At 49.2% G+C, this 26,616-nt stretch overlaps 2 protein-coding genes across 6 annotated transcripts in view; one reads left to right on the plus strand and one right to left on the minus strand.

Moving 5' to 3' along the window:
* Positions 1 to 20,205, plus strand: part of POLE (DNA polymerase epsilon, catalytic subunit) — a 56,313-nt gene extending 36,108 nt beyond the window's left edge. The window contains exons 30-49 of the mRNA XM_056115563.1: positions 868 to 1,065; positions 1,312 to 1,521; positions 1,722 to 1,865; positions 2,700 to 2,840; positions 3,029 to 3,182; positions 3,257 to 3,363; positions 3,575 to 3,751; positions 3,831 to 4,054; positions 4,213 to 4,433; positions 4,665 to 4,869; positions 5,770 to 5,943; positions 6,905 to 7,030; positions 9,104 to 9,236; positions 10,711 to 10,900; positions 13,484 to 13,615; positions 13,764 to 13,957; positions 18,668 to 18,868; positions 19,159 to 19,284; positions 19,748 to 19,837; positions 19,928 to 20,205. Of these exons, the coding sequence (XP_055971538.1) occupies positions 868 to 1,065; positions 1,312 to 1,521; positions 1,722 to 1,865; positions 2,700 to 2,840; positions 3,029 to 3,182; positions 3,257 to 3,363; positions 3,575 to 3,751; positions 3,831 to 4,054; positions 4,213 to 4,433; positions 4,665 to 4,869; positions 5,770 to 5,943; positions 6,905 to 7,030; positions 9,104 to 9,236; positions 10,711 to 10,900; positions 13,484 to 13,615; positions 13,764 to 13,957; positions 18,668 to 18,868; positions 19,159 to 19,284; positions 19,748 to 19,837; positions 19,928 to 20,041 (3,261 nt within the window). The 3' untranslated portion in view covers positions 20,042 to 20,205. The remainder of the gene's footprint in view (positions 1 to 867; positions 1,066 to 1,311; positions 1,522 to 1,721; positions 1,866 to 2,699; positions 2,841 to 3,028; positions 3,183 to 3,256; positions 3,364 to 3,574; positions 3,752 to 3,830; positions 4,055 to 4,212; positions 4,434 to 4,664; positions 4,870 to 5,769; positions 5,944 to 6,904; positions 7,031 to 9,103; positions 9,237 to 10,710; positions 10,901 to 13,483; positions 13,616 to 13,763; positions 13,958 to 18,667; positions 18,869 to 19,158; positions 19,285 to 19,747; positions 19,838 to 19,927) is intronic.
* A 2,936-nt stretch (positions 20,206 to 23,141) lies between these two features.
* P2RX2 (purinergic receptor P2X 2) lies at positions 23,142 to 26,162 on the minus strand. 5 transcript variants are annotated; one of them, XM_056115552.1, is made up of 12 exons: positions 25,911 to 26,162; positions 25,663 to 25,798; positions 25,499 to 25,570; positions 25,351 to 25,426; positions 25,171 to 25,267; positions 24,976 to 25,056; positions 24,749 to 24,887; positions 24,298 to 24,428; positions 24,081 to 24,171; positions 23,889 to 23,954; positions 23,716 to 23,793; positions 23,142 to 23,535 (listed from the first exon to the last, which is right to left on the minus strand). In XM_056115552.1, exons 1-12 carry the CDS (start codon positions 26,084 to 26,086, stop codon positions 23,452 to 23,454), a joined length of 1,227 nt encoding a protein of 408 aa, XP_055971527.1. In that variant the 5' UTR covers positions 26,087 to 26,162; the 3' UTR covers positions 23,142 to 23,451. The 5 variants fall into 5 exon arrangements, with proteins under 5 accessions (XP_055971527.1, XP_055971526.1, XP_055971524.1 ...); XM_056115551.1 differs by having other exon boundaries at positions 23,142 to 23,556; XM_056115549.1 differs by having other exon boundaries at positions 23,142 to 23,793.
* Between the last annotated feature and the right edge of the window lie 454 nt (positions 26,163 to 26,616).

Below are 26,616 nucleotides of genomic sequence, written 5' to 3' on the forward strand. Positions count from 1 at the left end.
ACAGTTACAAAGTTGTTCATGATTGGGTCTCAGTCTTACAATGTTCCAACACCTGTCCCTTCACCAGCATATATTTCCTACCACCAGTTTCCCCAGTTTCCCTCCCATTCCCCTGCCCCCTGCCTGCCTAGGGCAGGCACTTTTCTTCTCTAACAATCTCCATTTTATAATCCAAGTCCAATGGTTTGTCATCATTTGATGTCTACTCCCTTGTTTCATTTTTCTATATACCTCCTTTTTCACTCAACATAGATGAGTGAAGTCATCAGTATTTGTCCTTTTATTTAACTTAACATGTTACGCTCTAGTCCCATCCAAATTCTTTTTTTTGTGGGAGGTCACACCCAGCAATGCTCAGGGGTCACTCCTGGCTCTGCACTCAGGAATTACTCCTGGCGGTGCTTGGGGGACCATATGGGATGCCGTGGATCGAACCCGGGTCGGCCGCGTGCAAGGCAAATGCCCTACCCGCTGTGCTATTGCTCTGGCCCCCCATCCAAATTCCTTTAAACTGCAAGATTTCTTCTTATCTTAGAGTTGCATAGTGAATTCCAGTATATACCACTATTTTTATTCATCAGTGGTTGAATATTTGGGTTGTTTTTATATTCTGACTGTTTTAGTGGAGAGCACTCAATTTTATTACGAAAAGAGAACTCTGGAGCTAGCATAGGAAAATGTATACATTCATTTCATGTTAGCACTGAAATGATGTTTCCAGTTTGACCTTTTTACTGTTAAAAGTTACAAATTGATCTGCAAAAAAATTTTTTGTGTACAGGTATTTCATCTCAACCTGAGGCTGTGTTTTCTGAAAACTCATTTATGGGGAGCTACCCTATTGTCTAAGTGTTTCGACCTTTGCAGGTGGGCACAGTCCAGGCTGTGGAAAGTCCCCCCGATATGGAGGACTTGGTCCACGAAAAGGCACCCCATCCAGCAGTTCCCATTGCTACAAAGAGGAAGCGCATCTTGTGGGAGAGCCAGGAAGAGTCACAAGACCTGGAACTGACAGTCCCCTGGCAGGAAATCTTGGGACAGCCCCCTGCTCTTGGAACCACCCAGGTGAGAAGTTTCAGTGCCTCACTGAAGAGTCAAGGTGCTCCCTGGGAAGAGTGTTAGAAGGATAGTCAGACCCAAAGTGGTGCACTGGCTCCCAACAGTATGTTGAGTAACACAGCAAGTTTTCACCAGGTAGTTGGAAACCATGGTTTAGTTGCTATAGAAGGACATATGTGTTTCTGATTGTTCATAATAACTTGATTATGTGTGCCACTTCTTTCTCCTAATCGGTCCCACTGTCTGTGACAGGAAGAGTGGTTAGTCTGGCTCCGGTTTCACAAGAAGAAGTGGCAGCTACAGACCCGACAGCGTTTGGCTCGGAAGAAGAGACAGCGTCTGGAGACATCAAAGGACGACCCCCGGCCTGGCGCCATAAGAGGTGGGCTGTCTGCAGGACTGGGGGGCTTCTTGCGAAGAACCACCCGCAGCATTCTGGACCTTCCTTGGCAGATCGTGCAGGTGGGTACAGTAGTTAGTGGGAGAACAGATACATTGAATATGTGTGTTTGCTTATGACTAGCCAGAAGGGTGTTGCTGCTTTACATCCTAGGATCATCGAGTTCCTAGGGTGCAGAAGGACAGACCCTTGCTTTGTTACCTTGTGCCTGGGTCTGTTACTGATTCTGCACGACAAAGTATATGGTGGTTTTCCCTTTCAGATCAGCGAGACCAGCCACGCTGGGTTGTTCAGACTCTGGGCTCTCATTGGCAGTGATCTCTATTGCATCAAGCTGAACATCCCGCGTGTGTTCTACGTGAACCAGCGAGTGGCTAAAGCTGAGGAGGGACCTTCATACCGCAAGGTACAGAAAAACACTGAGGGGCTGGATTGATAGCATAGCGGGTAGGGTGTTTGCCTTGCACGCAGCCAGCCCGGGTTCAATTTCCAGCATGCCATATGGTCCCCCAAGCACTACCAGGAGTAATTCCTGAGCTTAGTGCAGAGCCAGGAGTAACCCCTAAGCATTGCTGGGTGTGACCCAAAAAGTGGGGGGGAAAACCACAGTGAGTGTTACTGGTCATGTGGTCACCTGCCCACCCGGCCTCTGAGGTGGTTTCTGTAATCATGGGTGGCCCACATAAAGATAGCAACTTTGTAGATACTCTGACATAATGAGTTTTGTGATCTTGAGTTGCAACCTCCATCTTTGGAGAACCTTCTTGGGATGCTATCTGAATTAATAGAAATGGGAAAAGAGATAGTATAGAGGTTTTAAAGTCTTTGTCTTATTGCCTTGACAATAGTTTGAATCCTGGCACCATATATGGTCACTGCTCCCCACCCCCAAAATAAGTCTCAGAGCTTGTTTGCTTTCTGAGGATTTGGGTGCTTTCTCAATGCTTTGTTTTGACAGGAGAGCACTGGGAATTGAACTCAGGGACTCACACATGGAAGGCTCTATCACTATATTACAGTTCTAGCCCCCAACTTTTTAAAAGTTTTTCCCAGAGCTTTTTGTTTTTGTTTAACTGGGATTTACACCATGTCTTTGGGCACCAGGAGAACTGAGAGTTCTCTAAACAAGACACAGACTTATGTTACAAAGAGACTGTGTGTGTTGTGAGTGAGAGAAAGAGAGACTCACATTAAACAGCTTTGCTTGTTGTTACTGAGATCTGCACTTTTTTGTCACCAGGTCAATCGAGTCCTTCCCCGCTCCAACATGGTCTACAATCTTTATGAGTACTCAGTACCAGAGGACATGTACCAGGAGCATATCAATGAGATCAATACTGAGTTGTCTGCCCCAGACATTGAGGGTGTATATGAGACTCAGGTAATGAACATCTTCCAAACTGAGAGGTATCAAACCAGCTGGAAGTTAGGGAACTCCAGGTGTGAATGGATCCACAGCAGAGCCTGTGACTCCACCCAGCACTGAGTTCAGCAGTAATCAGACCAAAGCTGTTCTGGAGTGGTGAACAGTACTGGGCCTCCTTGCTAGCACTATCATTTTCCTTCCAGGTGCCACTATTATTCCGGGCTCTGGTACAGCTGGGCTGTCTGTGTGTGGTGAATAAACAGCTGGCAAGGCACCTTTCAGGTCGGGAAGCAGAAACTTTCACTCTTGAGCACCTGGAAATGCGTTCCTTGGCCCAGTTCAGCTATCTGGAACCAGGTATGGCATGCCAGCCCCCCTGCTCATCCCTACCTGTCCCTGCCTCCTACCAATGTGACATTTGTCTCCTCCAGGGAGCATCCGCCACATCTACCTGTACCATCACGCGCAGGGCAGTAAGGCGCTCTTTGGCATCTTTGTTCCCTCACAACGCAGAGCATCTGTGTTTGTGCTGGATACTGTGAGTTCCTGAGCAAGGCTATGGTTCGGTGCACCTTTCTGGTCTGGGACAGGATCTGGGAAGAAAGTAGCATGGGGCAGAAAGATGCCCATGCATATCCCTTCCCTCAGCTGACAACCCACTGCCCACAAATGCCCGTCACTTTTGGGTTAGACATGGAATAGTACTTCTCTACCTCCTTCGCACTGATTCAGGCATCATTGTCATCTAGGTGAGAAGCAACCAGATGCCCAGCCTCAGTACCTTGTACTCAGCCGAGCACAGCCTCCTGCTGGAGAAGGTGGGTCCAGAGCTCCTGCCCCCACCGAAACACACTTTTGAGGTTCGTGCTGAAACTGACTTAAAGACTATCTGCAGGGCCATCCAGCGCTTCCTGTTGGCATATAAGGTATGTATGAATGGGGTTGCTACACCTAGGAATCCCTCTCCCAGGCCAACCCACCAGTCACTCTCTTTCTGGTGCCCAGGAAGAACGCCGTGGACCCACACTAGTTGCTATTCAGTCCAACTGGGAACTGAAGAGACTTAGAGGAGAGATTCCAGTCCTGGAGGAGTTCCCACTGGTGCCTCTTCGAGTGACTGACAACATCAGTTATGGAGTCCTGGACTGGCAGCGCCATGGAGCACGGCGCATGATTCGCCACTACCTCAACCTGGACACATGTCTGTCACAGGCCTTTGAGATGAGCAGGTAGCAACACAGAGTGTGTGTTTCTGGTGGCCTCACTGATGCCAGCCTTGCTGCTCGTTGGCAGTAGTTGGTCTTCCTCATTGCTTTGGCTCCAGCATGATTGGCCTTGTGTTTTCAGGACTGACCCCTGCCCCAACTTGACACCATGTCTTGTGTAGGTACTTCCACATTCCCATTGGGAATCTGCCTGAGGACATCTCCACCTTTGGCTCCGACCTCTTCTTTGCCCGCCACCTCCAACGCCACAACCATCTTCTCTGGCTTTCCCACACCTTGCGTCCTGACTTGGGTGGGAAGGAGGCTGATGACAACCGTCTTGTCATGGAGTTTGATGGCCAGGCCCCTGTGGAGATCAATAGTTCTGGCTGCTACTCTACAGGTAAGTAGACACACAGGCCTATGACTGCTGATGTTTCTACCCTTCATTGCCATCCTGTGGTGTGAGAAAAAATATGTGGTGGCCACTGAGGCTGCAGGGCCTTTGGGGTGGGGGTGTGAGCTCCGTAGCCACCATGTTAAAAGCTGTAGGCTGCCTTGCCTGTGGTGAGCTTTCTGGGGTGGGTCTCTTCGGAATTAGGCCTAGAGCCCGAAGACTGGTGTCTTTGTGCAGTGTGCGTGGAGCTGGATGTGCAGAACCTGGCCGTCAACACCATCTTGCAATCTCATCATATCAACGACATGGAGGGTGCAGACAGCATAGGTGTCAGCTTCGATGTGATTCCGCAGGCCTCCCTGGAAGACATGATCACTGGCAACCAAGCCGGCAGTGCCCCCGCCAGCTATGATGAGACAGCACTCTGCTCTAGCACCTTCCGGTGGGTGCCCTACAGGCAGCATCCTGACCTCTTACTCTCTCCTCTTAGACACGGGCCACTGAGTTTGGAGTCTTAGGAGCGTTAGCGATAACTTTTATTTTCTGCCCTTGTTATGGGAAACCAGGAGCCAAGACAATGTTCTTGCCACACCTTTGTTCAGGTCAGGGGAGCCAGAAATCTGCAGGCAGGCTTCCTGCATCTTTAGCCTAATGTGGATGACCACTTCATCCCACAAACGCTGCATTAACCCCAGCCAGGCTGTGCTTTGACATAAAACACCTGAACTTAATCACAGGCCCCAGAACCCAGGGTATGGTTCTACCCTATATGGACATCTGGGAACGGGCATATACTGTGTGCTTTGATCATACTGCAGTTGAGAGGAATGGTTGGTCATAAGCAAAAGTAAGTCTCGTGATTCTTGAAAGATATTTTTCAGCCATTACTTCTGCTGCCACATCACAAGAGGAGTATCTTACTTGGAGACTGGGCAGAGAGGCTGCTGCAGCCAGGGGACAAGTGAAGAGGAAGGATCAGGACCACGATGGGTGTAGTGCCATCAGGGTCAGTCCGGGCAGAGGAGTGCTTGAGTGCATGCCAGGTTCTGCAAAGTGATTGCAGCAGACTGCAGAAGATAGGAAGGTTGACTGAGGAAGTGATTTTGTGGTGCTATGCCTGAGTCCTCAGAGTGATTGAACTCAGGGCACAGCCCAGGACATCATACTCTTTACAGAGGATGCTGCCAACGTGACATTCCACCCTGAGTACACGATGCTAAGGTTTCACCTAGGTTAAGGGATGAGGTCAAGCTTTGGGATTTGTTCCAGGCTCTAGGGAGAGGGGAGGGGCAAAATAGGGAGGTGAGTAGCCACAATAGTGGGTCCCTGTCCCTTCTTCCAGGATCCTGAAGAGCATGGTCGTAGGTTGGGTAAAGGAGATCACGCAGTACCACAACGTCTATGCAGACAACCAGGTTATGCATTTCTACCGCTGGCTGCGCTCCCCATGCTCCTTGCTGCATGACCCTGCCTTGCATCGTTCACTCCACAGCATGATGAAGAAGCTCTTTCTGCAGTGAGTTCTGTTCCTGTTCTACCGACCCCTTATCCCTCCAGGATAAAGCTCCTTCTGGGCTCATGTTTCATAGGCATGAGCAAGGTTGCAGGAAAAGTTGCCGCTGTTGCCATTACAGAGAAAGGTTATGGGGGCACTTCCTCGTCTGTTACTGTGTGTTCATTCTGTACCTCAGTAGATATAGCTCTGGATGGATAAATTCCATAGATTAATGTACGCTTTATTCTATTTGTAGGACTTAAGCTACTACAAATACCCCATTCACAGGTGGCACAATGTTTAAGTATGTGTCTGTAGTGTTATCTGGAACAGCACTGTGTTAGGTCCAAGAAGCTTCAGAATAATGAGGGGAAAAAATGACCCTTAAAAGTTGCAAGGTTGAGCATGAGCGTCCACCCCACTATGTCAGAAAGAAAATGCTACCTGCGTAGCTCTTAATTTGTTAGTAACTGCACATCAAGCAGGTTGGGTAAAGGAGATCACGCAGTACCACAATGTCTATGCAGACAAACAGGTTATCAAGAAGAGCTTGGGATGTTGTGCCAGGGATAGAACCCACGCCTTCTGCATGAGGACCCTGTGCTCCAGCTCTTTGAACTGTTTTTGAAACATGTCTTTTAGCCCTTTGAACCAGTGTCAGTTCCATCCCTTGTGGATAAAGTTGGACTTCCTCTTCCTACCCTTTTCTCATTTTTCTGTTTAGTTAGCTGTTTTCCTCGTTTGTTTGTATGAGCTTTTCTATATAAAAATTAACCATTTGATGGGCCAGAGTTATAGTTCAGGGGGTAGAATGCTTGTTTGCTCACCACTGGCCCAGGGATGAGGGAGGTTTTTCCACTTTGCTCTTTTTGTTGCACCTGATTTCTTGTTTTATTTAGAATGTTTGACTTCAGTCTCTTCTCATGGCATCTTCTGTTATTTCTGTAGTATCTTGACCATAGACTCTGACCTTGGTCTGCAGGCTCATTGCTGAGTTCAAACGTCTGGGCTCCTCAGTCGTCTATGCCAACTTCAACCGCATCATCCTCTGTACCAAGAAGCGACGTATTGAGGATGCCATCGCCTATGTGGAATACATCACCAACAGGTTCTTACTTCCCACTTAACATAGTTAGCATAGTTATCATTGCTACTTGCTGTTCTTATGTGATGTTATTTACCTTTGGCTGACAGATTGGGTAGCATCTCTTGTAGCATGGATCTGTTGGTAATGAAGTATTTCTGCCTTTGGGTATCTGAAATAGCCCTGATTTCACCTTTTTTAAAAGATATATTCACCCGTTGGGCTAAAGCAATAGCACAACGGGTAGGGCGGTTGCCTTGCATGCAGCCAACGCGGGTTCGATTCCCAGCATCCCATATGGTCCCCTGAGCACCGCCAGGGGTAATTCCTGCGTGCAGAGCCAAGAGTAACCCCTGTGCATCACCGAGCATGACCCAAAAAGCAAAAAAAAAAAAAAAAAAAAAAGATGTATTCACCCACTAAAGAGTTGCAGCTGAAAATTTTGCTTGAATATTGAATACCCCTCCATGCCTTTCATTATTAGATATATGGGGGATGGGCACCACACCCGGTAGGACTTAGGGCTTACTCCAGGCTCTGCTCAGAGATCACTCCCAGTAGTGGTCAGGAGTGAACCCAGGTCAGTCACATGCAAGGCCCTACCCACTGTACTGTCCTCCACTGTTACATATTTAAATTCACTAATGTTCCTCTATAGTTTTTAATCTGCCACTAATTCTGTCCAGTATAGCACTGTAGCACTGTCCTCCCATTGTTCATCGATTTGCTCGAGTGCGCACCAGTAACATCTCCATTGTGAGACTTGTTACTGTTTTTGGCATATCGAATATGCCACGGGGAGCTTGTCAGGCTCTGCCATGCGGGCGGGATGCCCTCAGTAGCTTGCCGGTCTCTCTGAGAGGGACAGAGGAATGGAACCCGGGTCGGCCGCGTGCAAGGCAATATACTGTTCACTTTTGACATATCTAGAACTGGTCTTAGGCATTTCAGGTATCTGCTTTTAGCCAGAGTTTTAACTCTTTAAACTCATGGAATATAGAAATAACAACTATTTTATTTGTTTTGTTTTATTGGGTTTTGGTTTGGGGGGTGGGGCTGGGGCCACACTGGTGATGCTCAGGGATTACTCCTGAATTACTCAGGAATCCCTCCTGGCAGGGTTCAGAGGACCATATGGGATAGCAGTGATTGAGCCCTGGTCAGCCGCGTGCAAAGCAAGAGTCCTATCCACTGTATTATCGCTCTGGCCCTACAACTATTTTTTGTATTCTTCTCTTAGTCCAACTTCTGTGTCAGCTCCGATTTATTTTCCGTTCACAGATTTTATTTCTTGTATTTCTCATCTTATTTGCAACCCTGGTAACACTGGATTAGATACCAGACACTGTGACTCTTGCCTTGTCTATTGGAAACTTCTGGATTTAGTCTCATTCCTCCATTGTTTTACTGAGACTCTTATGAAGTATGCTATGAGGGTTTTGTGCTCCTCGGTGGTTCTTTCAATACACGTGTGTGTATGCTCGCTCTGTGACATACTCAAGGGTTTGGAGTTCTCTTCACACCTTGCCTCTCCCTCTTGGCAGATGCAGAAGCCTCTTGTGCATTTATTTTTCCCTTGAGAAATGTTTCTTATTTTCCCCTGTTACGTTTGAGCACTGATAAAATTCGAATGGGCATTAGTGGTACAGTGATGAGCATAACTGATAAAATTGGAATACACTTTAAATTATTTGTTTTGGGGCATTTGGGCCATATTGTTGGCTGAGTTTGGGATGGCATCATGTAGTACTAGAGATAGAACCAGGGTCAACCACCAGCCTTTAGTTGCTGTACTGTCTGACCCTGAATCCTTCTGTTTGTTTGTTTTTGTTTTTTGACCGCACCCAGAGGTGCTCGAAGCTTACCTCTGGCTCTGCACCCAGGAAAACTCCTGGCAGGACTCAGAACTAAATGGGTTGCTGGAGATCAAACCCAGGTTAGCCATGTGCAAAACAAACACCCTGCCGGCTATACTATCACTCCAGCCCCACTAAATTCAATTTTTTTAAATGAAGGATAAGCAGATGTATAAGAAAAGATGGGGAAGTGGAGACCATTTTGATTTCTTTTAAGCAGTTTCTTTTTTGCCTCTTTCAGTATCCACTCTAAGGAGATCTTCCATTCCTTGACAATTTCTTTCTCTCGGTGCTGGGAGTTTCTTCTCTGGATGGATCCCTCTAACTATGGTGGAATCAAAGGAAATATTTCATCTAGTATTTACTGTGGGCAGGTAAGAGGTATGCCCAGGTGTCTATCCTGAGATAGAAGGAGCAGAAGAGCGAGTATTATCAATAAGGGAAGCCATTATCAATAAGGGAAGTCATGCTTGGTAGGACATGTTGTTTGCTGTGTGGATGTTTGCTCAGAGTGCAAGAGATGAAGATGTCGAAGGTCAAGTGTTGACCTTCACTTTGGGGCATCTGGGGGAGAATGTAGGGTTGACCCTGTGGAAGTGAATTGTTTTGTTGAAACAGTTCCCAAAAAGTCTCTGTTCAACAGTGGAGAGGTGAGATTACACTAAATCCAGAAGTTTACAATAGACCTAACGAGTCACAGAGACAAAGACAGACAGACAGACAGACAGAGAGACCCACTCTCTGGCCCCAAGAGTTGAATAATTGGAACTGCATACTAAAAACAGGTAAAGGAACAAAACTTGATAACCTCTCAGTACCTGTATTGCAAACCAAAGGGAGTGGGGTGCAGGGGAGAGAGAGAAAGAGAGAGAGAGAGAGTGTGAGTGTGTGCCTGCCATAGAGATAGGCAGGGAGAGGGTGACAGGAGGAAAACTGGGGACATTAAAAAGGGGGAGGGGTTTGGATTATTCAAGGGGGTTGGGCCACACCCAGCAATATTCAGAAGTTACTCCTGGCTCTGCATTAAGAATTCCTGTTGCACTGCTCAGGGGACCATATGGGATGCTAAAGATTAACCCAGGTTGGCTGTGTGCAGGGCAGGGCAAGGATCCTATTTATTATACTATTTCTCCAGCCCCAGGTGTTGAATAATGTTTTTAAGCAAATCTTCTGAAGAAACAAAATGAGAATACCAGTTGTCCCATACTGGGTACTTGGGCAGGTGAATCCCAGTGACCTTTTTTTTTTTTTTTTTAAATTTTTATTAGTGAAACACCATGAGGTACAGTTGTAGACTTACAAATTATTGTGCTTGGGTTTCAGTTATACACTGATCGAGTACCCATCCCTCCACCAGTGCCCATTCACCACCACTAATCCCAGTATTCCTCCCACCCCCCATCCCTCCATCCTACCCTTCCTCTGTGGCAGGGCATTCCCCTTTGTTCTCTCTCTCCTTTTGGGTGCTGTGGTTTGCAAAAGAGGCATTGAGTGGCAATCATGTTTGGACCAGTGACATTTTTTTTTCTTTTTGGGTCACACCTGGTGATGCACAGGGGTTGCTCCTGGCTCTGCACTCAGGAATTATCCCTGTCGGTGCTCAGGGGACCATATGGGATGCTGGGAATCGAACCTGGGTTGGCCGTGTGCAAGGCAAACGCTCTACCTGCTGTGCTATCGCTCCAGCCCCACCAGTGACCTTTTTAAAGAGTTTCATTCACCCTGGGAAACAGCCACTCTGAACGACCAGTTGGATTTGAACAATGCAGGCAGCCCCAGGTACTTGATACTCAGTTCTGGTGCACCTCTCACTCTTTAAACACAACTGGGATTGTCTCTGTGTTGTAGCAAAACTCCCCAAAGAAGAGCAGCATGGAGGAAGAGCAGGAAGAGGAAGAAGAGGAGCAGGAGGAGGAGGAGGAGGAGGAGGATGTACCAGAGCCAGACATGGAAGACTTGCTGGAAAACAATTGGAACATCTTGCAGTTTCTGCCACAGGCAGCCTCCTGCCAGAGCTACTTCCTTATGATTATTTCAGGTGAGTTCACATATTTTCTTTTCTTTTTTTTTTTTTTTTGAGTTCATATATTTTTATGTCTTGAGTTGGTGCAGTAGAAACATGGCCCTGGTGTTTGCACTGAGAAAAGAAACTGAGAAGGCAGTGGTGGGGCCAGGGTGATAGTATAGTGGGTATGGAGCTTGCCTTGCACACAACCAACCTGGGTTTGATCCCCAGCACCACATCTGGTCTCCTGAGCTTACCAGGTATGATCCCTGGGCGCAGAGCCAGGAAGTGGCCCCAAAACAAAAATAAAATAAAAACAAATTGAGCATCTCTTTTCAGATGATGAAAATAGATTTTATTTCAGATTTCAAATTTCAGATTTTCAACTTGAACGTCTAATTTTAGAAACAGTCATGACAATAAATTATATTTGAAGTTATTGACAAATGTAATACACATACACTGACATCAACAGTGATAAGAGGCAATTTTATTTGATTTTTGTCTTATTGGGTCTTTCATGTTCTTGAGTTCTCTTTGTAAATATTCAGACCTTATGCAGTCAGAGTGATGGATTAACAAGCTGAGTAAATGCTTGGCATGTGGGAGGCCCAGATTTGATTCCCAGTACCATATGACCCCCAGGTATGGGGGTAGCCCCTGAGTATCATTGGCTATGCGAAAAAAAAGAAGAAGAAGGAAAAAATGTTTGGACCGGATGTTTTTTTAAAGGTATTCTTAGGATCCAGTTAAGTGGCTCAAGTGGTAGAACACGTGCCTGGCATGTGCAAGGCCCAAGTTTAATAATCCTCAGAACCTCAGGTGTGGTGTCACTGTTCCAGGGGTCACCATCCCACAGTGACTGAGGGTCCCCTTGATGCGTTTGGGGCCGATAATCACAATCCCCCCAGCTGGTCGACAACAGACAAAGGAACAAGGTCCATAGGCTGGTTGTTAATAAATGGCCCTTTATTCAAGTCTCACAGTATTAGTTATAGAGAAATTGTGAAGGATTGCAGGTAGCAATCCTCTCCTGCAATTACATATAGGTGTGGTTGAACATTATCATAAACAATGAACAGATGTAAATCCCTTCCTTCAGGGGAAGTTCTTCTAGATTTACTCAAGGACAGAACCTCATCTAGGGACTCAGCTCTCTATATTCCTGCTAGGAGATCTGGTTAAGGGCAGAATTTCATCTAAGGGCATATTGCTTTCTCCATTCCTTAGCTAGTAACCCATTTAAACAGTCATATTAAATTTACTTCTTACTAATATCTGTAGTCATTTTGTATGAACACAGAGATATATTAAGCTTAAAGGGTGGCTTTTCCTGGGGACATCTTGTTATATATCTCAGACTATAGTCCTTAGGCCAAGTTAGTCTTTCCTAACCCCAGCAGGGTCCTTATTCTTCTTGTTTGTCATGTCAGTTTGTTCCATGACTATGCTCATGATTTATTATACTCCTTATGGCGCTTAGCCTATTCCTTTTCAGTGCCAGGGTAGCTTACAGCTTGCCCTGGGTTGATCTATGTTCCTCTATTGGGCTCACCCTTTGGGGTTGTTAGGAACTAATGACAACTGAGGCCTAAGTCAAGTAAATATGATGGATGCCTAGGAATAAATGTCATTTGGAGTTAGTTAACTCTCATATTACAAAAGCATAGCATTAACTGTCTTCCTGTGTCTATACAAAAGGAACTGTCACTGTCACTGTCCTCCTGTTGTTCATTGATTTGCTCGAGCGGGCCCAGTAACATCATGAGACTTGTTACTGTGTTTGGCATATCAAATACATCACGGGTACCTTGCCAGGCTCTGCTGTGCGGGCGAGATACTCTCGGTAGCTTGCCGGGCTCTCCAAGAGGGTGGAGGAATCGAATTCGGGTCAGCCATGTTGGCTGCATGCAAGGCAAACACCCTACCTGCTGTGCTATCGCTCCAGCCCATACAAAAGGGACATTACACTAAAATAAACTATGCAAAGAACATAAAGAGAAAAGCAATATTTCACTTACATGTACAAAATCCAAAGCCCTCAGAAGAATTTGACTTTACATGTTACAGGGTCTGATTTAAGAATATATATGATTAACAGATAGGGGAAGAAGAGCACAAAGAAGAGGTTAAAGATAAACACACAGATGATTGGAAGTGCCTGATGGAATTACGTTTGCCTCAGGAGCACAGTGGTGCATGTAACTCAATAAATCTAAGCAAACCTAAGTTGGGATGGGAGAGATCGGGGGACAAATCAAAGTTACAATGCTTAGAACTGAAATCCAGTAGTACAGTCCCTAAAAAAAACAATACATGAATAAAGTTGGGTGAGATGTGCACTGACCCTGGAAACAGGCTTTGTTTCTTATCACAGCCTTATGTATATGCTTTTCTCTGCAACCATGAACTTGGCATCAACCAGGGCCCTGCTGATTCTTGTTTCTATAATTGACTTCGGCTCATCTATAGACAGCAAATAGAATCGTTGCTAATAATGGCATTTTATCCCAGTCTGGCTGGCATTCTGACCACCACACAGTCCCCCAGGTTCTGAGGTGTTTGGGTGATGCTGACTCTCAGAAACTATGGCCAATGCCTGCCCTCTGTCTGCAGCATACATTGTAGCTGTATACCATAGCATGAAGGAGGAGCTGAGACGCAGTGCCCCAGGGAGCACCCCTGTGAGGAGAAAGGGAGCCAGCCAACTCTCCCAGGAAGCCCAGGGTGTTGCCGGAGCCCTTCCTGGTGAGTATTCCTTCATGCACGAGGTCACCACTATGTGCCTGAAGCCTGATCTGTGCTTTTCTCTGAGAGTCCCCAACTCCAGGGAGGGTCCTTCCTTTCACACCCTTGTTTCTGTGCAAAAGGGGTACTATGATCCTTCTCTTCCCAGGAACCATCACCTTCTCTCAAGATTATGTGGCAAATGAACTCACTCAAAACTTCTTCACAATTACTCAGAAAATTCAGAAGAAAATTACAGGTTCTCGAAACTCTACTGAGCTCTCAGAGATGTTTCCTGTCCTCCCTGGTTCTCACCTGCTACTCAATAACCCTGCTCTGGAGTTCATCAAATACGTATGCAAGGTGAGAGCCCTGGAGCTGGATAGGATAGCCAGGAATAACCCCAGAGCATTATCATATGTGGCTTCTCTCACCTGTGGGAAAAGAGGGCATTGGGTGTGTTGAAGGAAGAACACTGACCTGTGGCACTGGGTATGTGGCATGTGAGAACAGAATAAGTTTCATTTATCCACATCAGAAAGCCATTATATGAAAGTGTGGGACTCAGAGGTCAAGTGGGGAAGATCTTTCTTCATGGACCCTGTTTCATGTGAGGTATTAGGGTGCTTAGGGAACAGAGGTATTGAGAGGAAGGCTCAGAGAAGCAAAGATTGGGGCTGAGTCCAGCCTTGTGAATCTGAAGGAGGAAAGACAGGTAGGAAGAGGGGTGCAGAAGCCCTGGGTAGGGTGCATTATGGTTCTGAGACAGGTATATATGCTGAACAGAAAATAACAAAGTGGCAAGAAGCAGTGTGGGAGGCCCCAGAATCAGCTGGACAAAGCTGAAATGTCCTTGTTGCTTGGAAGTCAGCAGAGAACTTGCTCTGCTAAATGCCTTGCTGGGAAAGGCGAGCTTACTCTAGCAATGGAATAGTATTACTAGATAAAAATTGAGCGGGGCATCGCCCCCTGCAAAGCACTTCACTGGCCATTAAGTTACTAACTCCAGTGCCTTTTACAGTAACTGGATGTTCCAGAATCAAGTGACTTCTGAGCATAGTGAAGAAATACTTATGTGTACCATTTTAATTCCACATTGGGATTGGGGAGGGGGAGGTTATTTTGCTTTTATTAAGGGATAAATTATAGTAAAATTCACCACTTCTCATGTGCATTCTGTAAGTTTTGACTAAAAGTCGTGTATCTTTACCCACTGCAGGCAGAATTCAGGTCATTCCATCACCCACAAAATCTCCCATCTCTGACAGTGCTTATTGTCTATCCCTATGTCTGTGTATGTTCTAAAACATTCAGATGGTCAGATCTGTTCTGTGGAACTCAGTGTGCAGGTTTTTTCACAAGTAGGTAGAGCTGTGCCACTAAAAGTTGTATCTTTAGCTTCCTTTCTCCTCCTGTCCTCCCGTCATTCATCGATTTTCTCAAGCGGGCACCATTGACGTCTCCATTGTGAGACTTGTCGTTACTGTTTTTGGCATATCGAATACGTCACAGGTAGCTTGCCAAGCTTTGCTGTGCGGGCAGAATACTCTCGGTAGCTTGCCGGGCTCTTCAAGAGGGATGGAGGAATCGAACCCAGGTTGGCTGCGTGCAAGGCAAACGCCCTACCCGCTGTGCTATCGCTCCGGCTCTTCAGCTTCCTTAGTTTTTAAAATTGTTTTTACTATTATAGTGCTGATCATTTAAAATATTGGGTTTTTTTGTGATTTTGTTGGTTTTTTGCAGGGGGGCGGGATTGGCTTTTTGGTCACACTCGGTGGTGCCCAGGGGTTACTCCTGGCTCCGCACTCAGGAATTACTCCTGTCAGTGATTGGGGGGACCATATGGATGTCAGGAATCAAACCCAGGTCGGCTGCATGCAAGGCAAATGCCCTACCCACTGTATTATTACTCCGGCCCCTAAATATCGGTTACTACCCAAGAAAAAATCTTGAATGGAGAGATGGAACAGAAGATTAAGATGCTTGCAATGCAGGCAGCCAATATTTGATTTGATTCCTGACACTACAGTGATTTCCCCAGTACTATCAGGTATGGCCCAAAGACAAAAGCAAAAAAGTTTTTTATAGTCAGGGGTTACTTCTGGCTCTTAGAAATTACTCCTTCCTTATCCACTGTACGATCTCTCTGGCCCCTATGTTCTTGCCTCATATCAAAAGACAGGAATCCTAGTAGCACTGTCATCCCATTGTTCATCGATTTATTCGAGCAGGCACCAGTAACATCTCCACTGTGAGACTGTTTTTGGCATATCAAATACGTCACAGTAGTTTGCCAGGCTCTGCCGTGCAGGCGGGATACTCTCAGTAGCTTGCTGGGCTCTCCGAGAGGAGACAGAGGAATCGAACCCGGTCAGCAGTGGGCAAGGCAAATGCCCTACCTGCTGTGCTATCGCTCTGACCAATCCCTACAATACTGTACTACAATAATGTTAAGGTTGGAGTGGTTTGTTTTGGGGCCACACCCCGTGGTGATGCTCAGAGGTTACACCTGGCTCTGCACCCAGGAATTACTCTTGGCTGAGTTTGAAGGGGGCTGGAGCAATTGCACAGCGGGTAGGGCATTTGCCTTGCAGGCAGCCCACATGGCTGACCCAAGTTCGATTCCTCCTCCCCTCTCGGCGAGCCCGGCAAGTTACTGAGAGTATCTCGCCCGCACGGCAAAGCCTGGTAAGCTACCCGTGATGTATTCGATATGCCAAACACAGTAACAAGTCTCACGATGGAGACGTTACTGGGCCCACTCGAACAAACCGATGAACAATGGGAGGACAGTGACAGAGTTTGAAGGACCCAGGTCAGCTGTGTGCAATGCAAGCGTCCTTCTTACCCAGTCTGCTATCTCTCTGTCCCCAAAAATGGACATTTTTGCCTTTTAACTTTAAATATCCACATTCAGTACATTCAGTCTTTCACTATTCAGCATATCAATTATAGGGCATTACAAGAGAATACACTTAACAGGTAGAGGACATTTCATATTTTTTGTTGCTGCTGTTGTTTTGAATTTTGGGAGTACGGTTGGTTTGGTATGGTTTTGTTTTATTGTGGTTTGTTTCTGTGGCGAGGCCACACCCATCTCTGCTCAGGGCTTAATCCTGATTCTGCACTCAAGGATCACTAATGGACTTGGGGTACATTCTGGGGTGCCGTCGATCAAACCCAGGTCAGATGCATGCAGGGCAAGCACCCTACCCCAACTGTACTATGACCCTGGCCCCAATGTTTCTTTTTGTTGGTTTTATTTGGGGGCAAACCTGGTGATGCTCCTGGTTCTGCACTCAGAAATCACTCCTAAAAGCTTTTGTGAGGGCCAGAGTGATAGTTCAGCGGGTAGAGGGCGTGACTTGTGCAGCCAAACCTGGGTTCGATCCCTGGCATCCCATGTGGTCCCCCGAGCCCCGTCACGAGTGAACCCTGAGCATCCTCAGAAACTAAAGGGGGAGAAAAGATATGTTAACACTCACCTCAGTGTTAAGACAGGAGGGCTTGGGTGATTCACCTGTGATTGTAGGCACCACCATCAGTGTCAGACTAACTGGTGCATGCACCACGGGTCCTTTCAACCATGTGTGTGCACTACAAAGTCTTCTAGGATGCCTGGAGAGGTTGACACAACCAGTTTGCAGATAAGTTGATAAAGCTCCATTAGTCATGGATCTGCTGCTGTTAAAAAATACATGGGCGGGAGGATGTGTGTGTTTGAGGGCTCTCTGGGCGGCTCTCTCTTGCCGCCTGAGTTAGATTCGAGCTGCTGTGTATCGACTGGATTGGGACGGCTATTGTCAATGGGCAGGCGAAGGAAGAACGAGGAACCTCTCACACACTCTTGCTTCCTAGCCCTCTTCTTCCTAGATCCCAGATCCTTGGATTCTGACTCTGACTCCCTCTGCTCTTACAGTCTCAGTTTATGTCTCAATCACATAGGGTGGTGATACAAAGGTAGGGCTGAACTTTAACAAATCAACAAAGAGAGGTAAGGCCATTCCTCCAGGAGATTAACTCAGGGACAGAAATCTCATCTAAAGAGATTACTCCAGATTACTAGGAGATTGCTGAAGGGTGGGATCCCATCCAGGGTGTGTCACTTTCTTCTTTCCTTCGCTAGTAATCCACTTACATAGTAAATCTACTTCTAATATTTCTAGCAGTGTCATTCTGTATGAGCACAGTAAGAGAAATATCAAACTTAAAGTTTTGTTCTTCCTGAGGACATCTCACTGTATATTCAGACCACAGTCCTCAGGGCAGGTTAGTCTTCCTAACCCCAGCAGGGTCCTAATCTTGTCGTCACGTTTGGATCATGACAGCATTTGTCCATGACCATGCTCTCAACTTATAGTTGAGTATTGTAGCACTTTGGCCTGGCCCGTTTCAATGCCGGAGTAGCTCACAGCTTGCCCTGGGTCCATTCAGTCCCTTATCGGGACCCTGCTTTTGGGGTGCTAAGAACTAAGGGCAACTGAGTCGAGAAAGCAGGTGCCCAGGAGTAAATATTATTCAGAGTCAAATTACAAAGGCATAATATTAACTGTCTTCCTGTGTCCATACAGAAAGGACATTGCTTTAAAGTAAACTATGTAAAAGACATAACTTACAATACAAGTTCAGTGTTCTTAGAAGGCTCTGATCTTACAAGCTAACAGAATCTGATTAGGAAAAAGGTGATCAACTGGTTGGGGAGGAGGGCACAGAGAAGAGTTTACAGATAAACAAAGGAATGGGAGTGACTCGGAGCACTGTGATGGGTGTAACCTGATAAATCTAAGTTCTCTGCAGCAAGGCTAAAAGGAAAAGCCCAATGTTGTCCTACAGTTAAAGGAAAAGACGTCAGTAAGAACTGTGACTGGAGCTTCTTGGGATCTCTGGTCAAGATTTGTGCCCTAGGAAGCTCCATTGTGCCCTCCAAGTTGAAATCACTAATTTAGGAAAGCAGATGTCTCCTCTTTCATCACTAAGGGTTAAAATGATGCTGAGAAACTGCTTGAGAGCACGCTGCAGGGTTTTCTGGTCCAGATGGAACAGGAGCTCCTAATGTGACTTCGTTCTTTGCAGGTCCTGTCTTTGGACACAAATATCACAAACCAAGTGAACAAGCTGAACCGGGACCTGCTTCGCTTGGTGGATGTAGGCGAGTTCTCAGAGGAGGCCCAGTTCCGAGACCCATGCCGCTCCTACGTGCTCCCTGAGGTCATCTGCCGCAGTTGTAACTTCTGCCGGGACCTGGACCTCTGCAAAGACCCCTCCTTCTCTCAGGTGGGACATGTTCTCACTATGGAGTCAAAATGTCCAGGCATTGGAAGGATCCTGCGTTTTCACTCTTGGAGGCTTCCCCCTCTTCAGCACTCAGTTGCTCCTTGCCACCCCACCCACTATCCTGTGCTTAATGACAATGGTCTCTGTATTGTACCCCCACCAGCTCCCAAGTGCTTCCTCTCCCTGCTTACTATGGGGTCTTCTCAGCCATCAAGGCCAGTGTAGAAAAGCTGAGCAGATGCCTTTGGTCTGTCTCTTGCCTCACACCCCTCCTTGTTCGGTCTGCATAGGATGGCACTGTCCTGCCCCAGTGGCTCTGCTCCAACTGTCAGGTTGCCTACGATTCATCGGTCATTGAAATGGCCCTCGTGGAGGCCCTGCAGAAGAAACTGATGGCCTTCACCCTACAGGACCTGGTGAGCTGGGTTATCTGCCTTGCACCTGTTGTCAAGTTGCTGCTACTTCCTGATCAAGGATTTGTGCCCTCCAAAGGCTAGGGATATATGCTCAGGTCATAGCTTGGTCCTCTTGAGGTGACCACCTCTCATACATAAGCCCCTGAGCTTGTCTTTATGGTACCCATTGGGCATTCGAATGGAGGGAAGTCCGTAAGGGAGAGGTGTTTAAGCATTGGATGGGCAGAGTCTCATAGGAGGGACATTTCAGCAAAGACCTGAGGGAGGCGTTGGGCCTAGAGCTAATATGAGAGATGGGACATCCCCAGGACTGAGAGTCACCCACAGGGAAGGTGTTGGGGAACAGTTGATTGAATGAAACCCATTATGAAAAATGTCCATCAAGTTGAAGGATATCAGGGTGTTAGAAAGCCAAGGGGTACACATAGCAGCAACTGCCAGTATTGGGTCCTTCTTATTTCAGGTTTGCCTGAAGTGCCGGGGAGTGAAGGAAACCAATATGCCTATGTACTGTGACTGTGCTGGGAACTTCACCCTCACTATCCACACTAAGGTGGGCCCTTTATTACACACCCGACCTCAGGTCTGCACCCCTGAAGTGCCTCTGGGCGTAGTGCCTTACTGCAGTTGATCATTCTTGCAGGATTTCCTGGAGCAGATCGGAATCTTCCGGAACATTGCCCAGCACTATGGCATGTCATACCTCATGGAGAACCTAGAGTGGCTGCTGCAGAAGAACCCCCAGCTGAGCCATTAGCAAGCCAGCAGCCCTTTTTCCATCCCAGCTTCCTAGACTCATGACCTTGATCCTGGGTAGTGCATAAAGGAAGATAACTTTCAGGAAAAGGTGGAACATTCAGAAGAGGCACTAATCAGCTGGAGTGGGAGTGACTCCACAGAATCCATGTAATCCCAGCTGTACTGCTACTTGGGACCACAGGTCCTTCCTCTGAATAAACACGTTGGTGCGGCACCTCTAGGCCCCATCTTTTGCCCTCTGCCTCCCTGGGATACTGGAGACAGAGCAGAGGTATGAGTGGGGGCTCTGCAGTGCCTGCTGTTTTGTTGCCTCAGAGAAACACTGTCCAACACGTCATGCCAACAGGATCTGGGTCGGTTCCAAGAAATCCCAGACTAAGGGCAGGAAAGCCAAGGAGGAGGCATTTCAGCTGTTGGTCTTAGTCCTGGCCATGGATGGACTGTGTAGGGGTACCTAGCCTGTCTATGGTGGCCTCGGTTACTTGGCAGTGTGGAAAACAGGGCCCAAGGAGGACTTGGAGATGGACTTTCATTGTATGTCACACCTGTGTTTTTGGAAAACGTTTCATTATGTACGCAATTTTTCACTCCAGCTCTGTGGGATAAGGAAAGTAAGGAAGAGGAGTATGGGCAGCTTCAGACAGACCAACCAAGACCTCTGACCTGCAGGTCTGTGGGAGCTCCTATGCCCAAAACAGTGCTCAGGATTTGCTGCCTTGAGTGTGCCTCTTCCTGGGTGGCAGTGGGGCAGGACTGCTAACCAGCCAATTTGGGGAGAGTGGGGTAACCTTCTAAGAGCCATGGAGCACTGTGCCAAGCAGCTTTTCTCTTCTCTATTCTCCCAAGAACATAAAACCTCATTTTTATCTAAGTGAATCTGGAAATAGAGAAATACAGCCAAATTAGCAAGGCAGCCAACAAACATTAAATGTAAACCATAACCTCAAAATCCCAAAGAACTGTGGCTCATAAGAAATCATGGGTAGGTGCCAGAGCTATAGCACAGTAGGGAGGGCGCCTTGCACACGGCCAACCCTGGTTCGATTCCTGGCATCTCTTATGGTCCCCTGAGCACAACCAGGAGTAATTCCCAAGTGCAGTCAGGAGTAACCCCTGAATGTTGCCGGGTGTGACCCAAAAAGCCAAAATGAAAGAAATCATGGGCAGGCTACAGGAATTTTGCTGACTTGAGCTTGATATCCATCATCTTTGGATCCAGTTTCCCAGAGTATTGGTTACATTGTGGAAGATTTTTTTTTTTTTGAGGTCACACCCAGCTGTGCTCAGGGCTTATTCCTGGCTCTGCACTCAGGAATTACTCCTGATGGTCCTCAGGGGACCATAAGGGATGCCAAGGATCAAACCCAGGTTGGCCGCGTGCAAGGCAACTGCCCTCCCTGCTATATATCTTTTCAGTCCCACATTCTGAAGGAATTTTTGTTCATTTGTTTATTTGGGGGTCATACTCCGTGATGGGCTGGAGCAATAGCACAGCTGGTATGGCATTTGCCTTGCACGTGGCTGACCCAGGTTCGATTTCTCCACCCCTCTTGGCAAGCCAGGCAAGCTACTGAGAGTGTCTTGCCCACACGGCAAAGCCTGGCATGCTACCTGTGACATATTCAGTATGCCAAAAACAGTAATAAGTCTCACAATTTGATGTGAGACGTTACTGGTGCCCGCTTGAGCAAGTCGATGAACAAGGGACAGACAGTGCTACAATGCAGTGCTACTCAGTGATGCTCAAGGATCACTCCTCGCAGTACAAGGGGAGCTGCTGTGTACCAGGGATCATACCTGGGTTGACTACATAGCAAGAGTTTTACCGCTGATTTCACTCCAGTCCTTCAATTACATTGTGAATCTTAATTTTGCACTCTAATTTGATGTTTAAGATTTCACTTGATGTTTGTGTAAGGTACTTGGATTTCTGGAAGAAAGAAAGAGAAAATATTATCTGCTCATCCCATGTGTTTGGCCACTAGTGCATTCAGGCCCAACAATTTCAGAAACCTGAAGCTGGCCGGAAGGTAGACAGAGCCGTCTCAGCCCCCAAATGGAGATGAAATCTAATTAGGACTAACTAGGCTTCCTGGAAAAGAACTGGAGATATCCCCAGGGAGTGAGAAGGGGAGGCGTGAGCCTCACCCTGGACACTGCACTCCCTGTCCTTTCCCTTGGAGGCCACAGGTCAGTCATGCTTAGCAATGAGAAACCTGAGCCCCCAGACTGCTGTGTAAACTGCAGCCAAGTTTCAGGTGGAAAAGCCAGTTTCTCCAAAACTACAAGTGGATGATTGAGGCAGATACCCAGAATGTGAGGCACCGTGGTGACGTATGAAGCCAGGCCCCAGGATAGAGGGTCCATGGAGGTGGCAGTGGTGGCTGGGCTGCTGTTTGCTGGTGGTATTCTGCCTGGCGGTGGCCAAAAAGCAGCTCCCCACCTGCCATCTTAGTCTGAGGAGCTCTGGGATCATGGTTGTGATACCAGGCACTATTGTTCCCCTGCTCTCTATGGTCTCCCTTGCCATTGCTGGTGAGGCCACAGCCTGACTGTAGTCTAAGTCTTCCCAGCAGGAATGGCCAGGCAGGCGCCAGACAAGTCACTAAATGTAATGACTGTCTAAGCATGTGGACACAGTAACCAGATTACTCAGACCTGCTCTGGCTGGTGCAGACTCCCAAGGCTCCTGTCCACTTACCCACTATATCAGTCTTCAATGCCCACATCATTCCTGTCTCCTTCCCACCCCCACTTGAAGTAGAGGCTGATCTGCAGGGGCATTTTGATTCAGAAGCCTACAGGATTTCAGCTTTTAGTGGGACATCTCTCCTCCCTGTTTTCAGGTTTGGAGTCTGTAGTGACCTGCAGGAAGCTGGTAACTAATAACTGTCCCCTGTATTCTCTATTTCCCCCTCCCCAACCAGCTCTGATATCTGATGTGATTGTGACCTGGCCTGGGAAGAAGCAGATGTGCTCGTGCTTTGCATTAGGACCAGGTACACAGGAACCTGCAGTGTATATATGTTTTCAGAGACTCAAGATACTTTTTCCCAAAAAACAAGGGCAGAAGGTTCTGGTTACAGGTTTATTGGACACTGGACATGTGATTTCTTGATTACAAGGCAGAGGGAGTGGGGGCAGGGAGGTGCAGCCTGAGGTGTAGGCAGAAACTAGATGCTACAGCCCCAATCAGTTAGACATGATGTGAGTGGAGGGGCACAGCCCTATGCACAGGGGTCCTTTGTTCCTGGTCTCCAGAGTGCTGAGACACGTGGGCAGGCCCTGAACTCACCACAGGGCACCAGTGTGCTGCCATTAAAGCAGGGCTCTGTCCTTCGGGCAGCAACCTTGCAGCCTCCCACCAAGCCAGTTTCTGTGCCGCAGTGATGGAGTAGAAGGTGGAGCTCAGAGCTGGGCCAAACCTCGCGGGTCCGTGGACATGGAGTCTAGATGGGGAGGCTCAGAGGCACAAAGTCTGGGTCCTGCGCCCTGCTCAGGAGCATTCACCATCTGCTCAGATGGGGCAGAGGTGGGGCCAGGCAGTGGGGGCAGAGCAGCCAGGGCCTGGCCTTGATCTGTAGAACGGGGACAGGGTGGGGGAGGGGCCTGACCCAAGATCAGGGCCAGGGTCACTGGCCAGCTACCTGCAGAATGCTTCTGGGCACACACCTTGTCGAATTTCTTATGACTGTAGAGCTTGTTCTTGTTCATGAATGTTAGCAAGATCCAGTCGCAGAGGAAGGAACCCTGGAGTTAGCGAGGCTGGTGTGAAGAGTCTGGAGGGTTTCCCACCTCCATTGCCTTCCCACCCAGACCCCCAGGTCCCAGCATTTGCCTCTTACCACCCCGATGGAGGTCAGAGCTGTGGCCAGATTAATGATGGTAGGAATCAGGCTGAACTTCCCTGCCTGGAGATATGATAGGGGAGGAGGGCCTAGATAGTCAGCCATACAGGGCCCCACGTGCAAGAGAGAAGGCTGTGCCAGATGTCTCAGGCCACTCAGACCCCAGGCAGTTGGAGCCCCCTGGTTTACCTGTCCATGCACAATAACATCGATGCGGATCCCATAGGCTTTGATGAGTGTGCGGGTGGTGCTGTTGTTCATCTTGTAGTACTTGGCAAACCTGGGAGAGTGTCAGAAGAGTAAGGTGCCCACTGTCCCCTTGAGTGCTGCCCTATTTGTTTCTGGAGAAGCCACAGCCTAAGAGGGCTGGAGCTAGAGGATATGCCAGCCTCCAGAGCCAAGGTACCTGAAGTTGTAGCCGGAGGAAGCTGGCACATGCTTGGGGTCGAGTCTCCGGAAGGAGTACCTGGGGTTGCACTTGGAGGCGGACAGGTCCAGGTCACAGTCCCAGTTGATAATGACTCCAATGACACCGCCCTGCTCCAAAGTGGATGCAGGAAGGGTTGGAACTGGCACACAGAGGACTTCCAGAAACTCAGGATCCCTCCCTGAGGCTGTGCATGGAATAGAGCTGCCAGTTTGGTGAATGCCTGGCTGTGAGGCACAAGGAGACACCAGTGACCAACTGTGTGACTAGGAGTCAATAATTTAGCAGGAGCCATGCGTGCCCAGATGGGGTGGGTGACAGGGTTTCTCTTTCCTAGGCGAAGTAGTGCCCAGGCTGGCCAGGACTGCAAAGGGAACCGTGTAATGGACTCCAGAGTGGGAGGGGGCAGCGCCCGGAAGGAAGGACTCACTGTGTGTGCCAGCTCAGTGAAGTTCTCTCCCGCCTTCTCCACAATGAAGCCCAGCTTGAAGATGGGGCAGTAGAGGTCAGAGACTTCGTGAAAGGTACAGTGCTTCAGGTAGCCATCCTTGCGGGTCTCAATGTTGCCCCTAAGGGTGCGAGCAGCCACATGGGTGAGGAGTGCTGGAAGCTGGGCACCCAGGGGGCAGTGCCTCACCCCGCAGTTTAATAACTTACTTGGAAAACTGGAATTTGGGGTAGTGGATGCTGTTCTTGATGAGGATGGTGAAATTGGGGGCCATCTTACCAAGAAACTGGCTGAGGAAACACACTGGGTGGGTTTGGCCCTCCCAGGCCCTGGTCCACTGTTGATGCTACCCCCACCCCCCAGCACAGAGCCCCAGTCTGGGAAGGAGGGGGGAGCGGGCACACCTAATGGACGCTCCGTCTTCCACCGGACACCAACCGGACACCTCACAAGTCTTGGTGGCTCCGTGGTAGTAGGGCACGCAGCGCCCTGTGCGCACGCCTGCGGGTGGGTGGGTGGGTGAGGGCTGAGGCCCGAGGCCCGGGTTCTGCGCACCCGTGCCCACCACGCCCGCAAATGCTCACCGTTTCCCAGCATGTCCAGCTCACCAGCCACACAGTCCTCATCCGAGTCGCAGGTGGCGTTTCGGACCCTCGTGCTCTAGAGAGGCGGGCTGGTCTGCGCGCGGAGCCAAGAGCCCTCCTGCCCCCCTCTGCCCGGACCCCGCCTCACCTCCGGACAGGTTCCGAGGGTCTGCGAGGGGGTGACCTCGATCCTGGTGATGATGCTGAACACGCTGCCCCCCTGGTCCAGGACGGGGACGGGCTGTGGGTTCGCGCGCGTGGCTCGCCCACCCCTCGGTCCCACCACCCCGGGCGGCGCGGGCGGGGACGCACCTCGGGGGGCTTCACATACTCCTCCACGTCCCAGACTCTGTTTTCCGAGGAGGTGATGCCCTTGACCTTGGTAATGACGGAGCTCTCGGGGCCCGTCTCGCTGTCCTGGTAGCTCTTCTGTACGAGGAACACGTACCTGCCGGCGGCCAGGGAGGGCTCTGCGGGGGCCCGGGACCCCGCCACCGCCGGCTGCCCCCGCCCCGCCCGCGCGCGCGCGGCGGCCCGACCCCCGCCCGCGCCCCGCGCACCAGACGAAGTAGAGCAGGATGAGCAGCTGCACGGCGCGGTACACGACGCCCAGGCGCCGGTTCCTCACCACGATCACTTTGGGCGTCTCGTAGTCCCAGAAGGCCGACCAGCACCCCCGGGCCAGGCGCCGGGCTACGGCCGCGCCCGCGCGGGTCTTGGGCTCGGGGGCCGCCATACCCGCCGCCCCGAGCGCGCCTGCAGCTCGCCCAGGGTCGGGACGCGCGGACCCAGCGCCCGAAGCCCCGCGCCGTCGGGGGCGTGGTCTGTGCCGGGGGGCGTGTCTCGTGTCGCCTGGGCGTGGTCTGTGACCCGTGCAGCTTTGGGGCGCAGCCTGTCCCTACGGGCGTGGCCCGTGCCGCCGGGCGTGATCTCTGCCGCCGGGGGCGTGGACAATGCCGCCAGGGGCGTGGCCCGTGCCGCCAGGGGGCGTGGCCCATGCCTCCGGGGCGTGGTCTGTGCCGCCAGGGGCGTGGCCCTTGCCTCCAGGGGCGTGGCCCCGTGCAGCTTTGGGGCACAGCCTGTCCCTCCGGGCGTGGCCCGTGCTGCCGGGCGTGGTCTGTACCGCCGGGAGGCGTGGACAATGCCGCCAGGGGCGTGGCCCTTGCCGCCAGGGCGTGGTCTATGCGGCCGGGGGCGTGGCCCGTGCAGCTTTTTTTTTTTTTTAATTTTTTTTATTCGTGAAACACCATGAGGTACAGTTGTAGA

This window comes from Sorex fumeus, unplaced genomic scaffold, assembly GCF_029834395.1.
Source record: "Sorex fumeus unplaced genomic scaffold, SorFum_2.1 ptg000029l, whole genome shotgun sequence".
Taxonomy (NCBI): domain Eukaryota; kingdom Metazoa; phylum Chordata; class Mammalia; order Eulipotyphla; family Soricidae; genus Sorex; species Sorex fumeus.

What these genes read in the sequence shown, in the direction of transcription:
- P2RX2 (XM_056115549.1), bottom strand. Translation starts at nt 26,086, where the DNA reads ATGGCGGCCCCCGAGCCCAAGACCCGCGCGGGCGCGGCCGTAGCCCGG. An exon ending in TCCTCCGGCTACAACTTCAG is followed by an intron (nt 24,172 to 24,297) that starts GTACCTTGGCTC and finishes ACACTCTCCCAG; the next exon opens with GTTTGCCAAGTACTACAAGA. An exon ending in ATGTTATTGTGCATGGACAG is followed by an intron (nt 23,955 to 24,080) that starts GTAAACCAGGGG and finishes TCATATCTCCAG; the next exon opens with GCAGGGAAGTTCAGCCTGAT.